Source organism: Salmo salar, chromosome 08 (genome assembly GCF_965601325.2).
Source record: "Salmo salar chromosome 08, fSalSal1, whole genome shotgun sequence".
Classification (NCBI taxonomy): domain Eukaryota; kingdom Metazoa; phylum Chordata; class Actinopteri; order Salmoniformes; family Salmonidae; genus Salmo; species Salmo salar.
This window is the reverse complement of record NC_138298.1, coordinates 23031167-23051324: the sequence shown is the minus strand read 5'-3', so window position 1 is coordinate 23051324 and position 20158 is coordinate 23031167. Positions and strand designations below refer to the sequence as shown.

The 20158-nt window shown below is 40.4% G+C and overlaps 1 protein-coding gene across 1 annotated transcript in view; it reads left to right on the top strand.

Annotated features, from left to right (window-relative positions):
• The window catches only part of LOC106610285 (E3 ubiquitin-protein ligase HERC2), a 40790-nt gene extending 21573 nt beyond the window's left edge, over window positions 1-19217 (top strand). Inside the window, exons 26-47 of the mRNA XM_082978173.1 lie at window positions 862-1018; window positions 1165-1247; window positions 1691-1918; window positions 2102-2193; window positions 3375-3502; window positions 3623-3780; window positions 3953-4002; window positions 4124-4215; window positions 4668-4727; window positions 9479-9575; window positions 9678-9861; window positions 10052-10215; window positions 10361-10483; window positions 10658-10756; window positions 14362-14541; window positions 14649-14789; window positions 15235-15401; window positions 15503-15572; window positions 15657-15727; window positions 16077-16260; window positions 18022-18124; window positions 18502-19217. Coding sequence (XP_082834299.1) covers window positions 862-1018; window positions 1165-1247; window positions 1691-1918; window positions 2102-2193; window positions 3375-3502; window positions 3623-3780; window positions 3953-4002; window positions 4124-4215; window positions 4668-4727; window positions 9479-9575; window positions 9678-9861; window positions 10052-10215; window positions 10361-10483; window positions 10658-10756; window positions 14362-14541; window positions 14649-14789; window positions 15235-15401; window positions 15503-15572; window positions 15657-15727; window positions 16077-16260; window positions 18022-18124; window positions 18502-18713 — 2843 coding nt within the window. The 3' untranslated portion in view covers window positions 18714-19217. The remainder of the gene's footprint in view (window positions 1-861; window positions 1019-1164; window positions 1248-1690; window positions 1919-2101; window positions 2194-3374; window positions 3503-3622; window positions 3781-3952; window positions 4003-4123; window positions 4216-4667; window positions 4728-9478; window positions 9576-9677; window positions 9862-10051; window positions 10216-10360; window positions 10484-10657; window positions 10757-14361; window positions 14542-14648; window positions 14790-15234; window positions 15402-15502; window positions 15573-15656; window positions 15728-16076; window positions 16261-18021; window positions 18125-18501) is intronic.
• The last annotated feature ends 941 nt before the right edge of the window (window positions 19218-20158 follow it).

Genomic DNA, 20158 nt, shown 5'->3' with positions numbered 1-20158 from the left:
ATTAGTAATGTAACGTCAGGCATCACCTTCATCATCACATCATCATGTTCTGCTGGGGAGACGGTTCGAGTGGACAGTTTGGTCTACATTTTGAGAATGTGTCTGTTCCTATAGCAGGGAATATATTCTCTGATAAAGTCACAGAAATTGCTTGTGGGGAGCAACACACTTTATTTCTCACGGTAGATGGCAGGATCCTATCATGCGGGCGCAACTCAAAGGGACAACTTGGCAGACAGAGGAACAGAGATTCAAAACTACCAGGTAAAACATCAATGAATGCTATCGGAATATGTAGCCAGAATTTGCAGAATACATGCAGATTATAATCAAATTCTTATGTAGGCCAATTTGAAAAAAGTACTACTGGAAAAGTACGTTTGTTTGACTCTGAATCCGTTTATTATTTTTCATCACTACCCTCAAATATTTTAGTGATATTGTTCATAATGTCAGATTATATAATGTTTCGTTTCTGCTGAGTTTAACGACAACTTTCAGAAACTGACGCCCCTCAATAAAACTACCGCACAATAGGCGCTCATGGGTTGGTTCCAGTTTCGTTTCTCCCAAAGTAGAGAAACGAAAAAAAAAAATCCTATAAAATACACACTTGGATCGAACTTGACGTCATCCTCAAGATGACTCGGATAAATTGTTGATTAACTCCTTCATGCATTAAATGACATCTTATCAATGGTCTAGCATTTAACCCTTTCCAGGACAAGACAGGACTTCCAAATAAAACGTTGTCTAATCAAATCAAATTGTATTTTTCACATGCACCTAATACAACAGATGTTGACCTTACCGTGAAATGCTTACTGACTTGTGTGTGTGCATGTGTTCTACCCGTTTCAGCCCCAGTGGAGGGTCTGGGGGCAGTGGTCTCTGTGGCTTGTGGTCAGGACCACTCTGTAGCTGTGTGCGAGTCAGGACAGGTCTACTCCTGGGGGGCAGGGGGTGAGGGACAGCTGGGCATCACCCCTACTACTGTCTCCAAAGTCCCCAGGCCAAGGCAAGGAAACCTCAACTTCAACTTGGAATAGATCTTGATAGTGAAATATCATCCATGATTTACATTGTCAAGTAATGAGAGCCCTCTTGGATTCCACTGATCACTAACAAAGACAATATGTACTAGATGTCTCCTTTTTTTTACAGACCAGTTCCAATACCTTCGCCCTTGCCGATAACAGTGATACAGGTTGCTTGTGGAAATTCCCATTCTTTGGCCCTGACTAAAGGTATAACGTACTGTACCTACTGATGTTTCTCACACAGACTACATTCCATCTAAACTATGATAACCACATGCATCCGTTAAACTACACTTAGAAAAAAGGTGCTGTATAAAACCTAAAAGGGTTATTCAGCTGTCCCCATAGGAGAACCCGTTGGATAACTGTTTTTGGCTCCATGTAGAACCCTTTTTTTCAGAGTGTTTTACATGAAAACAAAAAGGGTTCTACCTGGAACCTAAAAGGGTTCTACCTGGAACCTAAAAGGGTTCTACCTGGAACCTAAAAGGGTTATCCTATGAGGACAGCCGAAGAACCCTTTTGGAACCCTTTTTTCTAAGCGTGAACATCAAAAGGACAGTGAGATGATATTTATTAGGAAAGAATGTAACTCTGGAATTGTTGTTATGTAATTGTAATGATATATGTAATTTCTTTGTCTTCTACAGGAGGACAGGTGTTCTCATGGGGCCTGAACAGTCATGGACAGCTGGGCCTGGGGAAGGGAGTCCCTCTGCAGCCCACTCCTGCCCTGGTGCGCTCCCTCACTGGAGTCCCAGTGACCCAGGTAGCAGCCGGAGGAACCCACACTCTGGCCCTCACCCTCCCAGGCCTGGTCTACTGCTGTGGGGCGAACAGGGCTGGGCAGCTGGGACTCAACCGTGTGGATGAGAAAGGTACTACGGCACTCTACCTCTCTTCGTACGCTACTTGTATAAAAAGCTAATCAGGCTTATCCACCAGCATTTTCTAATTTGAACTTGGATTCCTTTGTTATAACCACTAAGTCATTTTACAGATGTATTATAATGAGTGGGAACATTGCATGATGCTTGTATGATGCTTGTCCCCCCTGCCAGGACGGTTCAACATCTGTGCTGTGCCTGCTCTCAGAGTCTTGGGGGTTTCCTTCATCAGCTGTGGAGAGGCACATTCTGCTGTTCTCACCAAGGTATCATACTATTACTGTGGAGAGGCACATTCTGCTGTTCTCACCAAGGTATCATACTATTACTGTGGAGAGGCACATTCTGTTGTTCTCACCAAGGTATCATACTATTACTGTGGAGAGGCACATTCTGCTGTTCTCACCAAGGTATCATACTATTTCTGTGGAGAGGAACATTCTGCTGTTCTCACCAAGGTATCATACGATTACTGTGGAGAGGGACACTGCTGTTCTCACCAAGGTATCATACTATTACTGTGGAGAGGGACACTGCTGTTCTCACCATGGTATCATACTATTACTGTGGAGAGGCACATTCTGCTGTTCTCACCAAGGTATCATACTATTACTGTGGAGAGGCACATTCTGCTGTTCTCACCAAGGTATCATACTATTACTGTGGAGAGGCACATTCTGCTGTTCTCACCAAGGTATCATACTATTACTGTGGAGAGGGACACTGCTGTTCTCACCAAGGTATCATACTATTACTGTGGAGAGGGACACTGCTGTTCCCACCAAGGTATCATACTATTACTGTGGAGAGGGACACTGCTGTTCTCACCAAGGTATCATACTATTACTGTGGAGAGGGTCACTGCTGTTCTCACCAAGGTATCATACTATTACTGTGGAGAGGGACACTGCTGTTCTCACCAAGGTATCATACTATTACTGTCTTTTTACTGAAGGCCCCAAGGGAGATGTTGGTGTGAAAGGAGACAAATCCTACTGCAGTTCATTAAGTTCAGAAAGGGTATTTAATGTCCTAAACAGTGGGCCCACCGTCAGCAACCTCTCGAAGATACAATTCATTACATATTAATGAATAAAGGCAGTTATACAAAATGACCTTGAACAGAGGTGAAAAACAAACGATCAAGTGTCTGGATACACAATGAACCATACAAGTTGTTATCTGAGTGCATCAATACAGTCTCATACTAAATGAGAAGTTAGTTTATTACAGAATGGAATATCACAGGTAATACAGAATATGTCCTGATTATGGCTGTTAATACAGATCAAGCCTCAGGGCTACCAGAGTAAAGGTCAATCCAGTGTGTCGACCCTTCAATACTATTATACTGTCTCTTAGAGAAGTGATTAGGGCCCTGACCTGACTAGACCAGGAACAACTCTGGGCCTTGACATGTCAACAACTGGTTCTTTGTGGTCTTTAGGGTGGACAGGTGTTCACCTTTGGAGAGGGAAGCCGAGGCCAGCTTGGGCACAATGCGTCAGCTAACGAACTCCTACCCAAACTGGTAGAGGGTATGGATGGACTGGTCTCACAGATAGCATGTGGCAGGTAATGACCAACAGCATAATGCTACTTATACACATATATACACATATAATAAACAGATAGGAAACCAACCTTGAACATTCTCAGTCTGACTGTGTTTTTGTCTGACTGTAACTCTGCTAGCCATCACACCCTGGTGCTGGGGTCTTCAGGTCAACTCTGGGCCTTTGGCAGTGGGGTCAAAGGTCAGCTAGGGACTGGCAACACAGAGGGCTGCTTGCGACCCACCTCAGTGCTGCTGAAAAGGGCTTCTGGTGGGGCAGGGACAGTCATACACAACGGTACCGGATACAATGTCTATTCTATTCTCTTCTTTTCTATTTTGTATTTGATTCTATTCAATTATATTATGCATCTACCTACTGACTATGTAGTGTTTGGGTGACTGAGTAAGAACACATTACGAGATTGTATGTCCCTACAACCTCTTCTGTACATTTATTTTTTTACCAGACATGAAGATATCAGTGGGATGGAATTCAAACTTCATTTACACTGCTGAGGTAATGTTTCTGACCTTTTATACCCCAGTAAAAGGGAGACTGGAACATTCTAAATGTCTCAAGCTGATAATTCATGTTTGAGATATTTTAATTCATTATATTGCTTTATCTGCCTTTGTAGAGTTCTGAAAGAGAACAGCCAATCGGGAGGTTAGATGAAGCCAAGCTGCAAAAATGGCTGACGATGGAGCAAGGAAATACAGAGGCGCAAAGGTTTTTGTTAGTTTTTATTTATTTTCTAGCTAACTCAAAATGAAATAAACAAACATTTATTGTTCGGCTGTATTTTAGAATCTCATTTTTTTAATTGATTTTATTTCATATTTTAGAATCTATACAAAACATACTCATACAAACGATTACATTATACAAACCTCACTACATCACACCTGCCCAGACCCGCTAGCCCCCACCCCTATCTCCAGCGCCCTTATCAAACTGCACCATTTTGTTTCTCTCCGTCGCCCATGCTCTTTCAATTTTTTATAATTGCGTGAACGTCGGAGGATTGGCTGATTTCCAGTTGATAATACTTTTTTTAAAGATAATTGATGACAAGAGTTATGTCCAACCCATAGGGTATGTCACTGCACACTTCAGTTGTATTTCTTATATTATAATTGTACTGAAACATCAAATATAAATATCCACATTTGTTCCAACAGAGAAATATCTTTGATGTTCTCAACAAGTTCAAGTCTTGTGGCCAGTTTCACCAAAGCCAGGTAAGCTATTTTAAAATTTAAGGTTTGGATAGTTTGAAATGAAAACCGTATGTGTACCAGGGGTATGGGTGTAATGGTTCACCAAACCCACAGTTCGGTATGCATTGTGGTTTTGGGGTCACAGTTCAGTTTCGGTTAAGGCACAGCGGAAAATGACATTTTTGTTTATTTTGCAAAATACGCTAAATTAAAAATCATTCTATTTGTTGCCCAAGTCCAGTTTCATTCTGTTTTGACAGAGCTTGTTATGTTGGGTCTCAAATAGAGGTCTAAAAAGTTGGATCCGTTCCGAAATGGACATGGCACTTTCCCACCCGGTGAAATATGCATAAATACATTTTTCAATATAGAGACCTGTTCCAAACGGACCAGAGGACGACTAGTTCCATATAGACGCTGTCGGACCTGAGTGAGGGAAGTGGCAGAAAAGTCCATTTGTAAGCTGTTTTATGAACCAGAGCTGATACAGTGCGAGGGAGCGGCCTTACGAGGGAGAGCAGGCGGAGGAAGGGCCTTACGGTGTGTGTTCTACGAGTAAGTGAAACGAGAGAGAGGAGGAGGCAGGGAGCGGCAGCAACCAACCGAGCCAACTTGCGCTAGTAGACTAGCATCTAGCTTGTCATAGCTAGGTTATTTATCATCCAATATGATTACGTAGTATCTGTCTTGACTGCATCAAACCGTGAGAAGCTGGTTGGCTAAGACAGTCTACTAGCTAAATGGCTGGCTAACTTCTAGCTTGTCATAGCTGTGTTATTTTGGATGCAGTATTTGCAGCATACTGCAGTTATGCTGCACTCTGACTGCAATATTTTTTTGTAATGGCATGCAACGCTGCATAGCCTATAGGCCTAGTGTTATTTTTTTAATGTTATAATTCCGGTTCACAGTGCGAACTAAACCGAGGTCCCGTACCGAACGGTTCAGTATGAAAAGGTGTACTGTTACAGCCCTAACCAGGGGTTGGAACTGGTTTAGGAAACAGAACAGAATTTTTGTTGTTTTCGAGGAACAGAACTAGAACTGAGAACAAAAGCGATCTATACTGTTTCAGAACAGAACCGTTCATTTTAAAATCATGGGGGAATAACGCTACAAAGAGCCTATCTCTTATGAAAAAAGATTGCAGTCAGAGTTCAGTATAACTGCAGTACACTGTAGTATAACTATAATTAGAATGCAGTTTAACCTGTTAGGGACAGACGTTCCGCTAGCAGAACGCCTCACCAATATCCAATGGTATAGCGTGGCGCGAATTACAAATACCTCAAAAATGCTAAAACTTCAATTTTTCAAACATATGACTATTTTACACCATTTTAAAGACAAGACTCTCCTTTATCTAACCACATTGTCCGATTTCAAAAAGGCTTTACAACGAAAGCAAAACATTAGATTATGTCAGGAGAGTACCCAGCCAGAAATAATCACACACCCATTTTTCAAGCTAGCATATATGTCACAAAAACCAAAACCACAGCTAAATGCAGCACTAACCTTTGATCTTCATCAGATGACACTCCTAGGACATTATGTTATACAATACATGCATGTTTTGTTCAATCAAGTTCATATTTATATCAAAAAACAGCTTTTTACATTAGCATGTTTTGTTCAGAACTAGCATACCCACCGAAAACTTCCGGAGAATTTACTAAATTACTCACGATAAACGTTGACAAAAAACATAACAATTATTTTAAGAATTATAGATACAGAACTCCTTTATGCAATCGCGGTGTCCGATTTTAAAATAGCTTTTCGGTGAAAGCACATTTTGCAATATTCTGAGTAGATAGCCCGGCCATCACGGCTAGCTATTTTGACACCCACCAAGTTTGGCACTCACCAAACTCAGATTTACTAAAAAGAATTTAAGAAAAATTTACTCAGATTTAAGAAAAATTGGATTACCTTTGCTGTTCTTCGTCAGAATGCACTCTCCCAGGACTTCTACTTCAACACCCAATGTTGTTTTGATTCCAAATAATCCATAGTTACATCCAAATAGCTCCGTTTTGTTTGTGCGGTCAAATCACTATCCGAAGCGTGACGTGCCGGCGCGTTTCATGACAAAAAAATTCAAAATATTCCATTACCGTACTTCGAAGCATGTCAAACGCTGTTTAAAATCAATTTTTATGCGATTTTTATCGTATAATAGCGATAATATTCCAACCGGGAGACGTTGTATCCGTTCAAACACTGAAAGAAGAAAATGGAGTCTAAACATGCACGCGCGCGCCAGTGTCATCGTTCTCTCCAAAACCCCTACTGTTTTTCGCCCAGAGACATCATTCAATGTTCTGGCGCCTTCTGAGAGCCAATGAAAGCCTTAGAAAATGTCACGTTACAGCAGAGATCCTGTATTTTCGATAAAGAGGCCACAGAAGGCCAAGAAATGGTCAGACAGGGCACTTCCCATATAGAATCTTCTCAGGTTTTGGCCTGCCATATGAGTTCTGTTATACTCACAGACACCATTCAAACAGTTTTAGAAACTTTAGGGTGTTTTCTATCCAAGTCTACTAATTATATGCATATTCTAGTTTCTGGGCAGGAGTAATAACCAGATTAAATCGGATATGTTTTTTATCCGGCCGTGAAAATACTGCCCCTTATCCCAAACAGGATAACTGCAGTATGCTGCAAATACTGCATCCAAAACAACACTGTTTTTTTACTGTTGTAACTTTGCAGTGTAACTGCAGTTACAGTGAAGTATAACTGCTGTAAACTGCAGTTATTCTACAATCACTGCGTCCAAAATACCACAGTCGACTGCAGCTACTGCACTTTTACTGCAGTTTCAAAACTGCAATCTTTTTTTGTAAGGGAATGCAAAGCCCTCACTGTCACTCAGAAACTTATTTCAGTGTCTGCCTGCCTGTCAGCTGAAAATCTTTGTGTGTGTCTGTGTCTCTCTGTGTGTGTGTGTGTGTGTGTGTGTGTGTGTGTGTGTGTGTGTGTGTGTGTGTGTGTGTGTGTGTGTGTGTGTGTGTGTGTGTGTGTGTGTGTGTGTGTGTGTGTGTGTGTGTGTGGGGGGGGGGGGGGGGGGGGGGGGGGGGGCTACCTGGCCCTGCCACTGCCTCCGAAGCATGCATACTGACGTTATAGGCGGGATTCAGAAATTAGGGCGAGAGATTTTTAATTAGAAAACAATGGATTAACTTTTTCAATGTTGTTAAGGATACTATAGTTATCACATTTCACGTTGGATTTATTAACTACAAAAATATGTTTTTATTTCAATTCTGGTGCCGCTCTGCACACACAAGCTTGTTAGCTAGCTAGCTTGTTAGCTAGCTCTGGTCTAGCTCTCAAACTCTAGGTGGCATTATGTGTAATGTTATGGAACTGAGAGTCATGATCAAGGGCTAGCACAAGGCAACTCTCTGAAGCTCAAAGACATTCAAAGTTCCTTCAATAGAAGCCACTCCTCCATAGATATAATTCTGCGGGCCTAATTCAGATAATGCATGTCAACAAGATCCCCAGCGCTTCATGCCCAGCACTCTCCTCAACCACAACATTTCAGTTGCATGTGGCACCCTACACTACACTTATCTGTCCAATGCATCTACATAGCTTGTCCGCTCCATAGCAAGCTGCTCTATCCATTGGTGAAGTAATTTAATGGCGAGCTAAATGTAAAACATGTAGGTTTCAGAGGTTTAAAAAGGAACAGAAAGGAACAATATAAACCGTTACTTTTTGGGGGTTCGAACCGATTCAGAACGTCATTTTGCTGGTCGGAACAGAGGAATGGTGTAACGATCGTCAAAAGGAGTAGACCAAGGTGCAGCGTGGTATGTGTTCATCTTGATATTTATTTTAAAGCTGAACACTTAAACAAAATAATAAACAATGGCGAAAACAAATGTTACATCTTGCAGGCTTTACAAAGCTGTACAAAAATAAGATCCCACAACACAAGGAGGGAAAAGGGCTGCCTAAGTATGGTTCCCAATCAGCGACAACGATAGGCAGCTGCCTCTGATTGGAAACCATACCTGGCCAAAACATAGAAATATAAACCATAGAATGCCCACCCCACACCCTGACCTAACCACATAGAGAAATAAACCGTCTCTCTCAGGTCAGGGCGTGTCAAATGGAACAAAAAAAGAATGGTTCTGTTCAGAACGAAACAATTGGAAAATGATTTCTGTTCCAACCCATGATGTATACAGTTAGGCCTATGTTGTGTTCTTGATAATGCTATGCCCTCTGTTTCTAATGCTATGCCCTCTGTTTCTAATGCTATGCCCTCTGTTTTTAATGCTATGCCCTCTGTTTCTAATGCTATGCCCTCTGTTTCTAATGCTATGCCCTCTGTTTCTAATGCTATGCCCTCTGTTTCTAATGCTATGCCCTCTGTTTATAATGCTATGCCCTGTGTTTATAATGCTATGCCCTGTGTTTATAATGCTATGCCCTGTGTTTATAATGCTATGCCCTGTGTTTATAATGCTATGCCCTCTGTTTATAATGCTATGCCCTCTGTTTATAATGCTATGCCCTGTGTTTCTAATGCTATTACCTCTGTTTCTAATGCTATGCCCTCTGTTTCTAATGCTATGCCCTCTGTTTCTAATGCTATGCCCTCTGTTTCTAATGCTATGCCCTGTGTTTCTAATGCTACGCCCTGTGTTTCTAATGCTATGCCCTGTGTTTCTAATGCTATGCCCTCTGTTTATAATGCTACGCCCTGTGTTTATAATGCTATGCCCTCTGTTTCTTATGACCAGTGAGATTCCACAATCAGCCGGAGCTTTGACAGTGGACCTAGAGGCTGCTAGCCAAGTTTTCGACCAGCTACTGAACATACCTTGGATTAGGAAATCAGTTAAGATCAACTTACTCTTTAAACCCATATGTTAAATGAATATATATTTAGAACAGAACTAAATGTTACTCTCCAAATTTCTCTGTTAATTTTCTATATAGGTAAATATTGAGCCATTGGTGGACAATATTTGCAGTTCAGCAGCTGTCATCAAGTCACCAGAGATCTTTCTGATACTACCCACAATCTCTCTTCTCCATGAGGACATCAGCGTCATGAAGATGGTCTTGGCTTTATCTATAGTTATCGTTGAACATCTGAATGACACGGCCATAAAAACATTAAGTAAATAACCTCTGACCTTGTCACTTTATCAGTGAATTTGGCATTGGTATCATTTTACAGAATTGTATTATAATAGAAGCATAGCTGACACTGTGACACATTACCATATATTATAAGATACTTTTTTTTTTTTGCTCAGGCAATATCATATACATATTTTGGACTTTTGTATTCTTGTATCATCTTATAGAAGACTGGTGGTCCTCAATGGAGCCTTCCATCATGACTAAGCACATTCTGATGTGGAAGAATGCCCTGTCATTCATGCTGAGGAACGGTCTTCTGGTTACCCACAACCCCGGAGTCAAATTCCTGCTGGAAGCCCTCAAGTACCTCCACAGAGTCAGTGTCTATGTAAATCATTTTTATAGTCCTCCTGACCATTTTCTGTAGTTGCCGTTTGTCAGTATTGTTGATCATGCCCTAACATACTTCATATTGTGAACTGCAAGGCAGATGTGCAAATCTATTTTGATGCTGACATTATCTTATGTCAAAGGCAAACAAAAGGGCTGGAAGAACCCAGGAAGTTCCAGCCAGTACCTTTTATGTGGACGAGATCAACGAGAGTGTTATTCTATTGGAGGATGTGAAGCTTTGGCATTTTTGGTCAACAAGGGAGGTAATAAAATAACCAAATCATCTGTAAATTACTAAAATGTTAGAATGATAAAGTGGTGGAATCTGGTTTTACTTGTCCAGTTCTTTCAGTGCAGATTGATGGAACGGGACAAAGAGATGGAACCCATGTAGACTATTGAGATGCACTTTCATGTTTCTTTTGTGTCACTTCTAGGACACAGAGGTGACACCAGTCATCTTTTGCCGTTACCCGTTTGTGTTGAATCTGATCTGCAAGATGGCGATTTTCAACATCTTCGCACATTTTACTAAGGTATACTGTGTTATTCCACTGGCTGTTTTATATCCTTTTATTGAATCTTTGTTTTCAAGTATACCATAGCCTACCCAGTGGTTTCCAAAGACCAGTCTGTATATCACTCTAAATAGACCCTGGAGCTGCCCCTGTATATAACTTACTTAATTTCTCATGTTCTTATTTATATTTCTTGTGTGTTTATGTTCTACTTACAGTGAGGGAAAAAAGTATTTGATCCCCTGCTGATTTTGTACATTTGCCCACTGACAAAGAAATGATCAGTCTATAATTTTAATGGTAAGTTTATTTGAACAGTGAGAGACAGAATAACAACAAAAATCCAGAAAAACGCATGTCAAAAATTTTATAAATTGATTTGCATTTTAATGAGGGAAATAAGTATTTGACCCCTCTGCAAAACATGACTTAGTACTTGGTGGCAAAACCCTTGTTGGCAATCAGAGGTCAGACGTTTCTTGTAGTTGGCAACCAGGTTTGCACACATCTCAGGAGGGATTTTGTCCCACTCCTCTTTGCAGATCTTCTCCAAGTCATTAAGGTTTCGAGGCTGACGTTTGGCAACTCGAACCTTCAGCTCCCTCCACAGATTTTCTATGGGATTAAGGTCTGGAGACTGGCTAGGCCACTCCAGGACCTTAATGTGCTTCTTCTTGAGTCACTCCTTTGTTGCCTTGGCCGTGTGTTTTGGGTCATTGTCATGCTGGAATATCCATCCACGACCCATTTTCAATGCCCTGGCTGAGGGAAGGAGGTTCTCACCCAAGATTTGACGGTACATGGCCCCGTCCATCGTCCCTTTGATGCGGTGAAATTGTCCTGTCCCCTTAGCAGAAAAACACCCCCAAAGCATAATGTTTCCACCTCCATGTTTGACGGTGGGGATGGTGTTCTTGGGGTCATAGGCAGCATTCCTCCTCCTCCAAACACGGCGAGTTGAGTTGATGCCAAATAGCTCCATTTTGGTCTCATCTGACCACAACACTTTCACCGAGTTGTCCTCTGAATCATTCAGATGTTCATTGGTAAACTTCAGATGGGCATGTACATGTGCTGTCTTGAGCAGGGGGACCTTGCGGGCGCTGCAGGATTTCAGTCCTTCACGGCGTAGTGTGTTACCAATTGTTTTCTTTGTGACTATGGTCCCAGCTGCCTTGAGATCATTGACAAGATCCTCCCGTGTAGTTCTGGGCTGATTCCTCACCGTTCTCATGATCATTGCAACTCCACGAGGTGAGATCTTGCATGGAGCCCCAGGCCGAGGGATATTGACAGTTCTTTTGTGTTTCTTCCATTTGCGAATAATCGCACCAACTGTTGTCACCTTCTCACCATGCTGCTTGGCGATGGTCTTGTAGCCCATTCCAGCCTTGTGTAGGTCTACAATCTTGTCCCTGACATCCTTGGAGAGCTCTTTGGTCTTGGCCATGGTGGAGAGTTTGGAATCTGATTGATTGATTGCTTCTGTGGACAGGTGTCTTTTATACAGGTAACAAGCTGAGATTAGGAGCACTCCCTTTAAGAGTGCTCCTAATCTCAGCTCGTTACCTGTATAAAAGACACCTGGGAGCCAGACATTTTTCTGATTGAGAGGGGGTCAAATACTTATTTCCCTCATTAAAATGCAAATTAATTTATAACATTTTTGACATGCGTTTTTCAGGATTTTTGTTGTTGTTATACTGTCTCTCACTGTTCAAATAAACCTACCATTAAAATGATAAACTGATCATTTCTTTGTCAGTTGGCAAACGTACAAAATCAGCAGGGGATCAAATACTTTTTTCCCTCACTGTAACTTATTTTTTTAAAGATATATATATATAAAGATATATATATTTTTATATATATATATCTTTAAGTTACAGTGAGGGAAAAAAGTATTTGATCCCCTGCTGATTTTGTACGTTTGCCAACTGACAAAGAAATGATCAGTTTATCATTATATATATTGTCGTGTCTTTGGCATCATTAAAACTGAAGACTTATTTTTCAAATAACTCTCTGTAATTATTATTACGCGATTAAACTGATTAATCATGTAACTGTAATTAACTAGGAAGTCGGAGCACCAAGGAAAATATTCAGATTGCAAAGTTATAATTTTCCTAATATAACTTTCAGATATTTTAATATCTGATCAATTAGTCTTTGAATTAATGAATTATTATTTACCTCACGTTAGTCTCATTCCAAACGTCGTAAATTGTTGGTTATCTGCACGAACCCAGTCTTTACTATGAGTCATCCATACATCAATTGTCTTAAAATCATGTATTTACTAACTAGGTAATTCACAGAAATGCATAACAAACAGTAGATATGGTTACAAGGAAATGATAGGAGAATGTGCCCTAGTGGGCTAAACCGATATGGCGGCTTGTTAGACAAAAGGGAGTGGGGGTCAGCTGACAAGGCACTACAGAGTTGATCATTATAACAATTGAAATGCTAATTCTTTGCACATGAACGCTCACTCATTCGGGAATAATTGCAATCAATACATTTACGCTCAGTGTGTCGTCGGGATCTCTGTTGAAAAGTTTGTTTCTGTTGGAGAGTTTGTCCGCTCTCTCTCTCTGTCATGGTTAGAATGGATAGTTCTGAGTGACATTCATTCATGTTGTTATAGAATAGATGTTTCGGCGGTTGTCGGTCTTCGCGTTCAATGATACCGAATTCCTAGCTGCAGACTAGTAATTAATATCAAAGACTTGTTTATATTCTGTCGGTATCGATAGTCTAAGAGTTTAACCACGTGGTATGGTTAAAAGATTCAGCCATCTACTCAAACCTTAGCTTATACTCAGGTTTATGGTCTCTCCTCAAACCTTGGCCCTCTCGTGGTAAGCTGGTCTGCAACCTTTAGCCATCTCGTAATTGAGGTAAGCTCGGTCTCCTGATAGAAAACCCAGGTGGGGGTTTTATTCGGAACATCGAAAAGGGCTGTCTCATGACGCCAGGTCCTGTCTGTGCCCCTGGGGGCGTGCCAATGACTTAGTGAAACTTTAAACAGAAATACAATTCTCTCACATTAACATCATTACATAGCATCCCATCATCTCACAAATAGCTTCATCCTTATTCATTCATTTTATACAACCATTAGATGTAAGCTTCATAACTGAGGCTATTGTATAAACAGCGTTATGGTAATGTTGTCTCTCATGAGTTTCACAAGATCGTACTAAACGGACCAGTTTGTAGCTGGATTCTTCACTGATCTTTTATACATTCTCCAGAACATAAATATTGTTCAGACCTCCAGTTCTGTGAGGTGGAAGAAATTCCTTTGTTCTCTCTATGAAAACTCACTCTCTCTATACTGTCTGGCCATGAGGCAGGATTCTCCTCCAGGAATTTACGACCTCAGGTCACAGCAGCCTGGGTGTAGGGGAGACAGAGAGAGGGGGATGGTGTAGAGGGAGGGGGAATAGTGCTCGCTGTACCCAAAGAGGGCAACATCATGACAATATATATATATAGTACTACTGATATTGATTACTGCATTGTTGGCAAGTGCAAGCAGGGAATGCATTTCAATGTACTTGTGCACGTGACATAATTTTTTTTTTAAACTAGTGTATACATATATACTGCAGGAGTTTCACAAACTCGCCCACCGGCTGACAGCGGTGTGTCCTTCTGGAACGTTCCGAGACAACCCAGAATCTCCCCCTGCCCCAGTCTTCCAGTTGACCTTAAGGCGCCCGTCACTCATCAAAGACACCTTCAGACAACTGGGTGCTGCAGATCATGATTACTTCCAGAGAGAACTTGTGGTAAAATGATGACAACCTGAATTAGGAAGGACAAATGTTGAAAAAAGCTTTTCACAAGACAATGTCAGAACTCAACCTAAACGTTCCTCTGATGCTTTATCCCTCAGGTGCAGTTTGTGGAGGACATGAAGCTGTCTCTCGTCAACAAAAGGGACTTCTTCCTCCATGTGTTTGAAGAGCTGTTGGCACCAGAGTCTGAGATGTTCATGTACAATGACACAAAGACACTGGTCTGGTTCCCTGCCAAGGTAAGAACTTGAATTAGGGAATTGCGATTTCATTACTGTATAATAAATCACTGCACTCTCAAGCAAATACAAATTTGCTGAGTAAGACATGTTAGATTATTCTAAAAACAATCAAAATACATTTAGTCAGTTAATAGCAACAAAAAGAGATTCAACCACTACAGCAGTGGCACTATCTACACTGTATCAATCATTAAAGCATTGTTTACAAGAATTACCATCACTCCCTACGCTCCTCCTGATGTACCAAGGTTTTATTATTAGTTAGGCTGTGTCTTGTGCACATTCGCAGCATAAATGTTAAATTGCAGTATACAGACAAAAGAAATATACAAAAAAAGGAGATAACAGTTAGTTGAAAAAGTCTTCACAGCTTGGGATGGTGCCTGCTCTTGTTTATTCTTGTTTTTACCTCTGCCTTGGCTCATGTGCCCCTTACTACCAGCCCAGAGTGGAGGAGAAGAGCTACTTCCTGTTTGGTGTCTTGTGTGGCATGGCCCTGTACAACCACAACATTGTACACCTGCCCTTCCCTCTGGCCCTGTTCAAGAAGATGGTGGGGGTCAAGCCCTCACTGGAGGACCTGAGAGAGTTTGACCCTGTTGTGGGAAGGTACGTTTGTATTTTAGAATGTACATTTGAGCATTTAATTAGTATCCCTTAGAAATTGATTAAAATGTTTAAACATTCATTTATTTTCATTGTAATTGAAGAAGTTTGCGGTACCTCTTGGAGGACTACACTGATGATGATGATGAAGAAAACCTGGACATGACCTTCACCGTATGTACAGTATTGAAAGTGATTGAGCAATGAAATATCCCTAGATACAGTATGTGAATAGTGGTAACTGTTTATTTTCATCAGGTGATCTGGGATGACCTGAAGGTGGAGCTTGATCCCAAAGAAACAGGAAAATCAGTCACAAGTTTTAACAAGTAAGGCTACAGCAACTTTTACTCCTACAGATGAAAGATCTTAATTTGATCCCCCTGTTGCAGTACATTTAAAAAGTGTAGTATATATTTGAGGTTTAAAAAGGCTTCAGACTTGATTTTCCCTTAAGAAAAATGTATCAACCCCAACAACAATGTCCATTAATTATTATCCACATAATAATTCACATTTTCTGTTGCTGCAGGATTATTTTCCTGCTGTAGCAAACTGGCTCACATTACAGTCTTACATCTGTAATGCATAATACAAGGTCGACGTTTTAGAAATTACAACAAGCATGCTTTCTGTGTTTTTTTTTAAATATAAAAATACCATTAATTATTTTTACAGGAAGCAGTTTGTTGATGCCTACGTGAACCTCGCCTTCAACCGATCAGCGGAGAAGGTGTTTGAAGAGTTCAGGAGAGGCTTCTTCAAGGTGTGTGACAGGGACGTGGTGGAGTTGTTCCAGCCTGAGGAGCTCAGGGGAGTCATGGTGGGGAAAGAGGACTACGACTGGGACACGCTCAAACAGGTCTATATACAACCATCATTCATTACTCAGTGTGGGGCTGGGTGCTGACTTGAGAAATTAGGGCATGAATCAATCGATGTGTTGATGCATTTATATAAATGGGGGATTTGCATTGATGTCAAGTTATGGGTACGTATCTCAAGTTAGGACTGGGACTAGGAGATAATGTGCTATACATTGCCTAGCTATACATGGTGCTTTGTGACTTTGAGTGGTGAATTGTTTAAGTTCTCAGGGCTACGTGGGACGCTACCGTCCCACCTGCGGGACACACTATTCAACAGCCAGTGAAATAGCATGGAGCAAAATACAAAACAGCAAAAATCTCATAATTTCATTTTCTCAAACAATCAACTATTTTACACCATTTTAAAGATAAGACTCTCGTTAATCTAACCACATTGTCCGATTTCAAAAAGGCTTTACGGCGAAAGCATAAAATTTGATTATGTTAGGACATGAACTTCACAAGAAAAACCACACAGCAATTATCCAAGCAAGGACATGCATCACAAAAACCAAAAGTACAGCTAAAATATTCACTAACCTTTGATGATCTTCATCAGATGGCACTCATAGGACTTCATGTTATACAATACATGTATGTTTTGCTCGATAAAGTTCATATTTATATCCAAAAACAGCATTTTACATTGGCGAGTGATGTTCAGAAAATGTATTCCAACCAAAACTACCGGTGAATATGCACATCAATTTACAAAAATACTCATCATAAACGTTGATAAAATTTACAACAGTTATTGAAAGAATTATAGATACACTACTCCTTGACGCAACCGCTTTGTCAGATTTCAAAATAACTTTACGGAGAAAGCACATTGTTCAATATTCTGAGTACATAGCTCAGCCATCGAAGCAAGCTAGACAGCTACCCGCCAAGTTCTGGCATCAACAAAACTCCGAATTAGTATTACAAATATTCTCAAATATTCTCTTTCTTTGCTGATCTTCATCAGAATGCACTCCGAGGACTCCTACTTCCACAATAAATTTTGGTTTTGTTCGAAATACTCCATATTTATGTCCAAATACCTCCGTTTTGTTTGTGCATTCAGATCACTATCCAAAGGCATAACGCGCGAGCGCAGTACCAGAGACGAAAAGTCAAATAGTTCCATTACCGTTCGTAGAAACATGTCAAACGTTGTTTACAATCAATCCTTAGGGTATTTTTAACATTAAACGTAGATAATATTCCAACCGGACAATAGTGTATTCATTCAAGAAGAAAAAGAAGGAGGGGTGCGCTGGCGGGATCGCACATCACCAAGCCCTTTGTCCTCAGGCAGTCCACTCATTGACTGAGCTACTATTCTCTGCCTAGTAACAGGAGAATGATGGAAAAACTTTCTGAAGGCTGTTGACAGCCAATGGAAGCCTTAGGAAGTGCAACGTGACTCCACAGACACTGTAGATTCGATAGGTATTCAAAAGAAGAACTACAATTCTCAGATTTCCACACTTCCTGGTTGGATTTTTCTCAGGTTTTTGCCTGCCATATGAGTTCTGTTATACTCACAGACATCATTCAAACAGTTTTAGAAACTTCAGTGTTTTCTATCAAAATCTACTAATACTATGCAAATATTTGACTCTTGGCCCGAGTATTAGGCAGTTTACTCTGGGCACGCTTTTCATCCAAAAATGAAAATACTGCCCCCTATACCCTAAAAGGTTAAATGGCGTGCAAGTTTAATATTGTTAAATTATTGCTGCCATTTGTTTGGTTTGTATGTCCAGAACACTGTGTATGATGGAGAGTACCATGCCAGACATCCCAACATCGTCACATTCTGGGAGGCTTTTGAGGAACTGACAGACGACCAAAAGAAATCTTTCCTCCGTAAGTATGGCACTAAATTGCTCTCGGTTGAGTAAAACTGGAGGAACCATACAGTCTTTCATAATGCTGGTTCAAGGGTTTGTCTGCATATTTGAACTTCCTGTTCTACAAGAGCATTTACACATCATTTTTGTCTGAACACATTTTATTAATTAGCAGACACTTTTCCAGAGTAACTTACTGGAGCAATTAGGGTTAAGTACCTTGATCAAGGGCACAACAACATATTTTCACCTTCTCTGCTCAAGGATTTGAACCAGGGACCTTTTGGTTTCTGGCCCAATGCTCTTAATCACTAGGCTACCTACCACACAATGACATTCACTATATTTCTTCCCTTTCTGTCTACCTTTCACTCTCTCTCCCTTCCTTCTCAGTGTTCCTGACGGGCTGTGATCGTGCTCCCATTCTGGGCATGGACAAGATCCAGATGAAGGTAGCGATCCTGCAGAACTCTACTGAACTACATTTCCCAGAATCCCATACCTGCCACTTCCTACTGCTGCTGCCCATCTACCCCTCCAAGGAGATGCTGCTGGCCAGGCTCAAAGAGGCATGTGCCCACAACAGAGGCTTCTGGAAGGATTAATGGACACTATATATATAGGCTACTGCTGTGTTCATCATTTCATTCAATGTGTTTCTTACATGTCAATATATCGCTTCAGTTTAGCATAGGATTTTGGTTATAGCCGCCTTCTAGGTTCAGATTTGCCACTTTTTTTCAAACTTTTACATTTTGCCTTTGTCCTTGGCTTTTTCTATTGAAAATGTGAAAATTGCAAATCTAGGATATGTAGGCCTACCCTATTATAGAAAAAACATTCCTTGAGTTAATGTCTACTAATTATGAGTGTGATATATACAAATAACATTCTTATTCAGTAATATACATTCAGTAATATACATTCAAGAGCCTATTTATTTATGCATGTTTTCTTTATTGATGTAGTGTGGCATTTGATGTAATTCTACATGTGAACATCCTTTTTTTCTGGACACGTCTGCATCATCTTTTGACATATGTCTGTATCTTGTGTTTTATTGATGGAATAATTCTTCATGTATCTAATAAATAAAGATGATTAGTTCACCTCAAAGTGTTTTCTTTTATCAATGGGAACTGCTGTCAGCACTTCGATGCAGAGCAGTGGTGTGGTTTCTCCAACAACGTGCATAACCTTCCCAGCTAGCACATAAAGTTCTGAGAACCATATGTTTCTTAGAGCTTGGTGAGAGCGTGGTTGTCCTATGGTTATTTTGCATACAACCTTCCCATAACGTTTCCTACAGGTTTCCTCAGGGTTCTATTTAAAGTAATGTTCTCAAATTGTTCAGAGAATGTTAAGAAACAACGTTCTTCCATGGGAATTTCAGGACTTCAGCATAACATTTCTTACAGGTTTTATCATGGTTTTATTTAAAGTCATGTTCTCAGAACATTCAGAGAATGTTAAAAAAAAACATGTTCTTCCATGGGAATTTCAGGACTTCGCATAACGTTTTCTGCAGGTTTCTTCATGGTTCTATTTAAAGTAGTGTTCTCAGAACATTAAGAAAACTTTCCATAAAAACAAGAACACATAGTAACATTCAAAGAACGTTGGAAGAATGTTATTTAAAAACATATACATTCCATTCCCAGCATCAACAAAATTCTCTCTTAAGTGTGTTCTGGTGTGTTGGCTGTACCCACTAATTGGCCACACCTGATCTTAATGAGTGCTTGTTTCCTTTGAAATGGGGTCTGTTTAAAGACTAAAATGAACAGCTTCTATGAGTTAAAAAAACATGGCATGCTTGCTCTGGCCTAGTGGTGCAGTGGACTAATTCCATTGCTAGAAAGCAGAGAGATCATAGGTTTGAATCTCACTGACACCATGCCACATTAGCAAAGAAATGGGTTTGCATGATTAATGCTTAAGCAAATGAATTGTGCTTGGAGTTCAAAACAGTTAACCTAAACTAGCAGTGTTATTAAAAGTCTTTGAAACAGTCTCAGGACATTATTTAATTACCCTATAATTTCTGTTC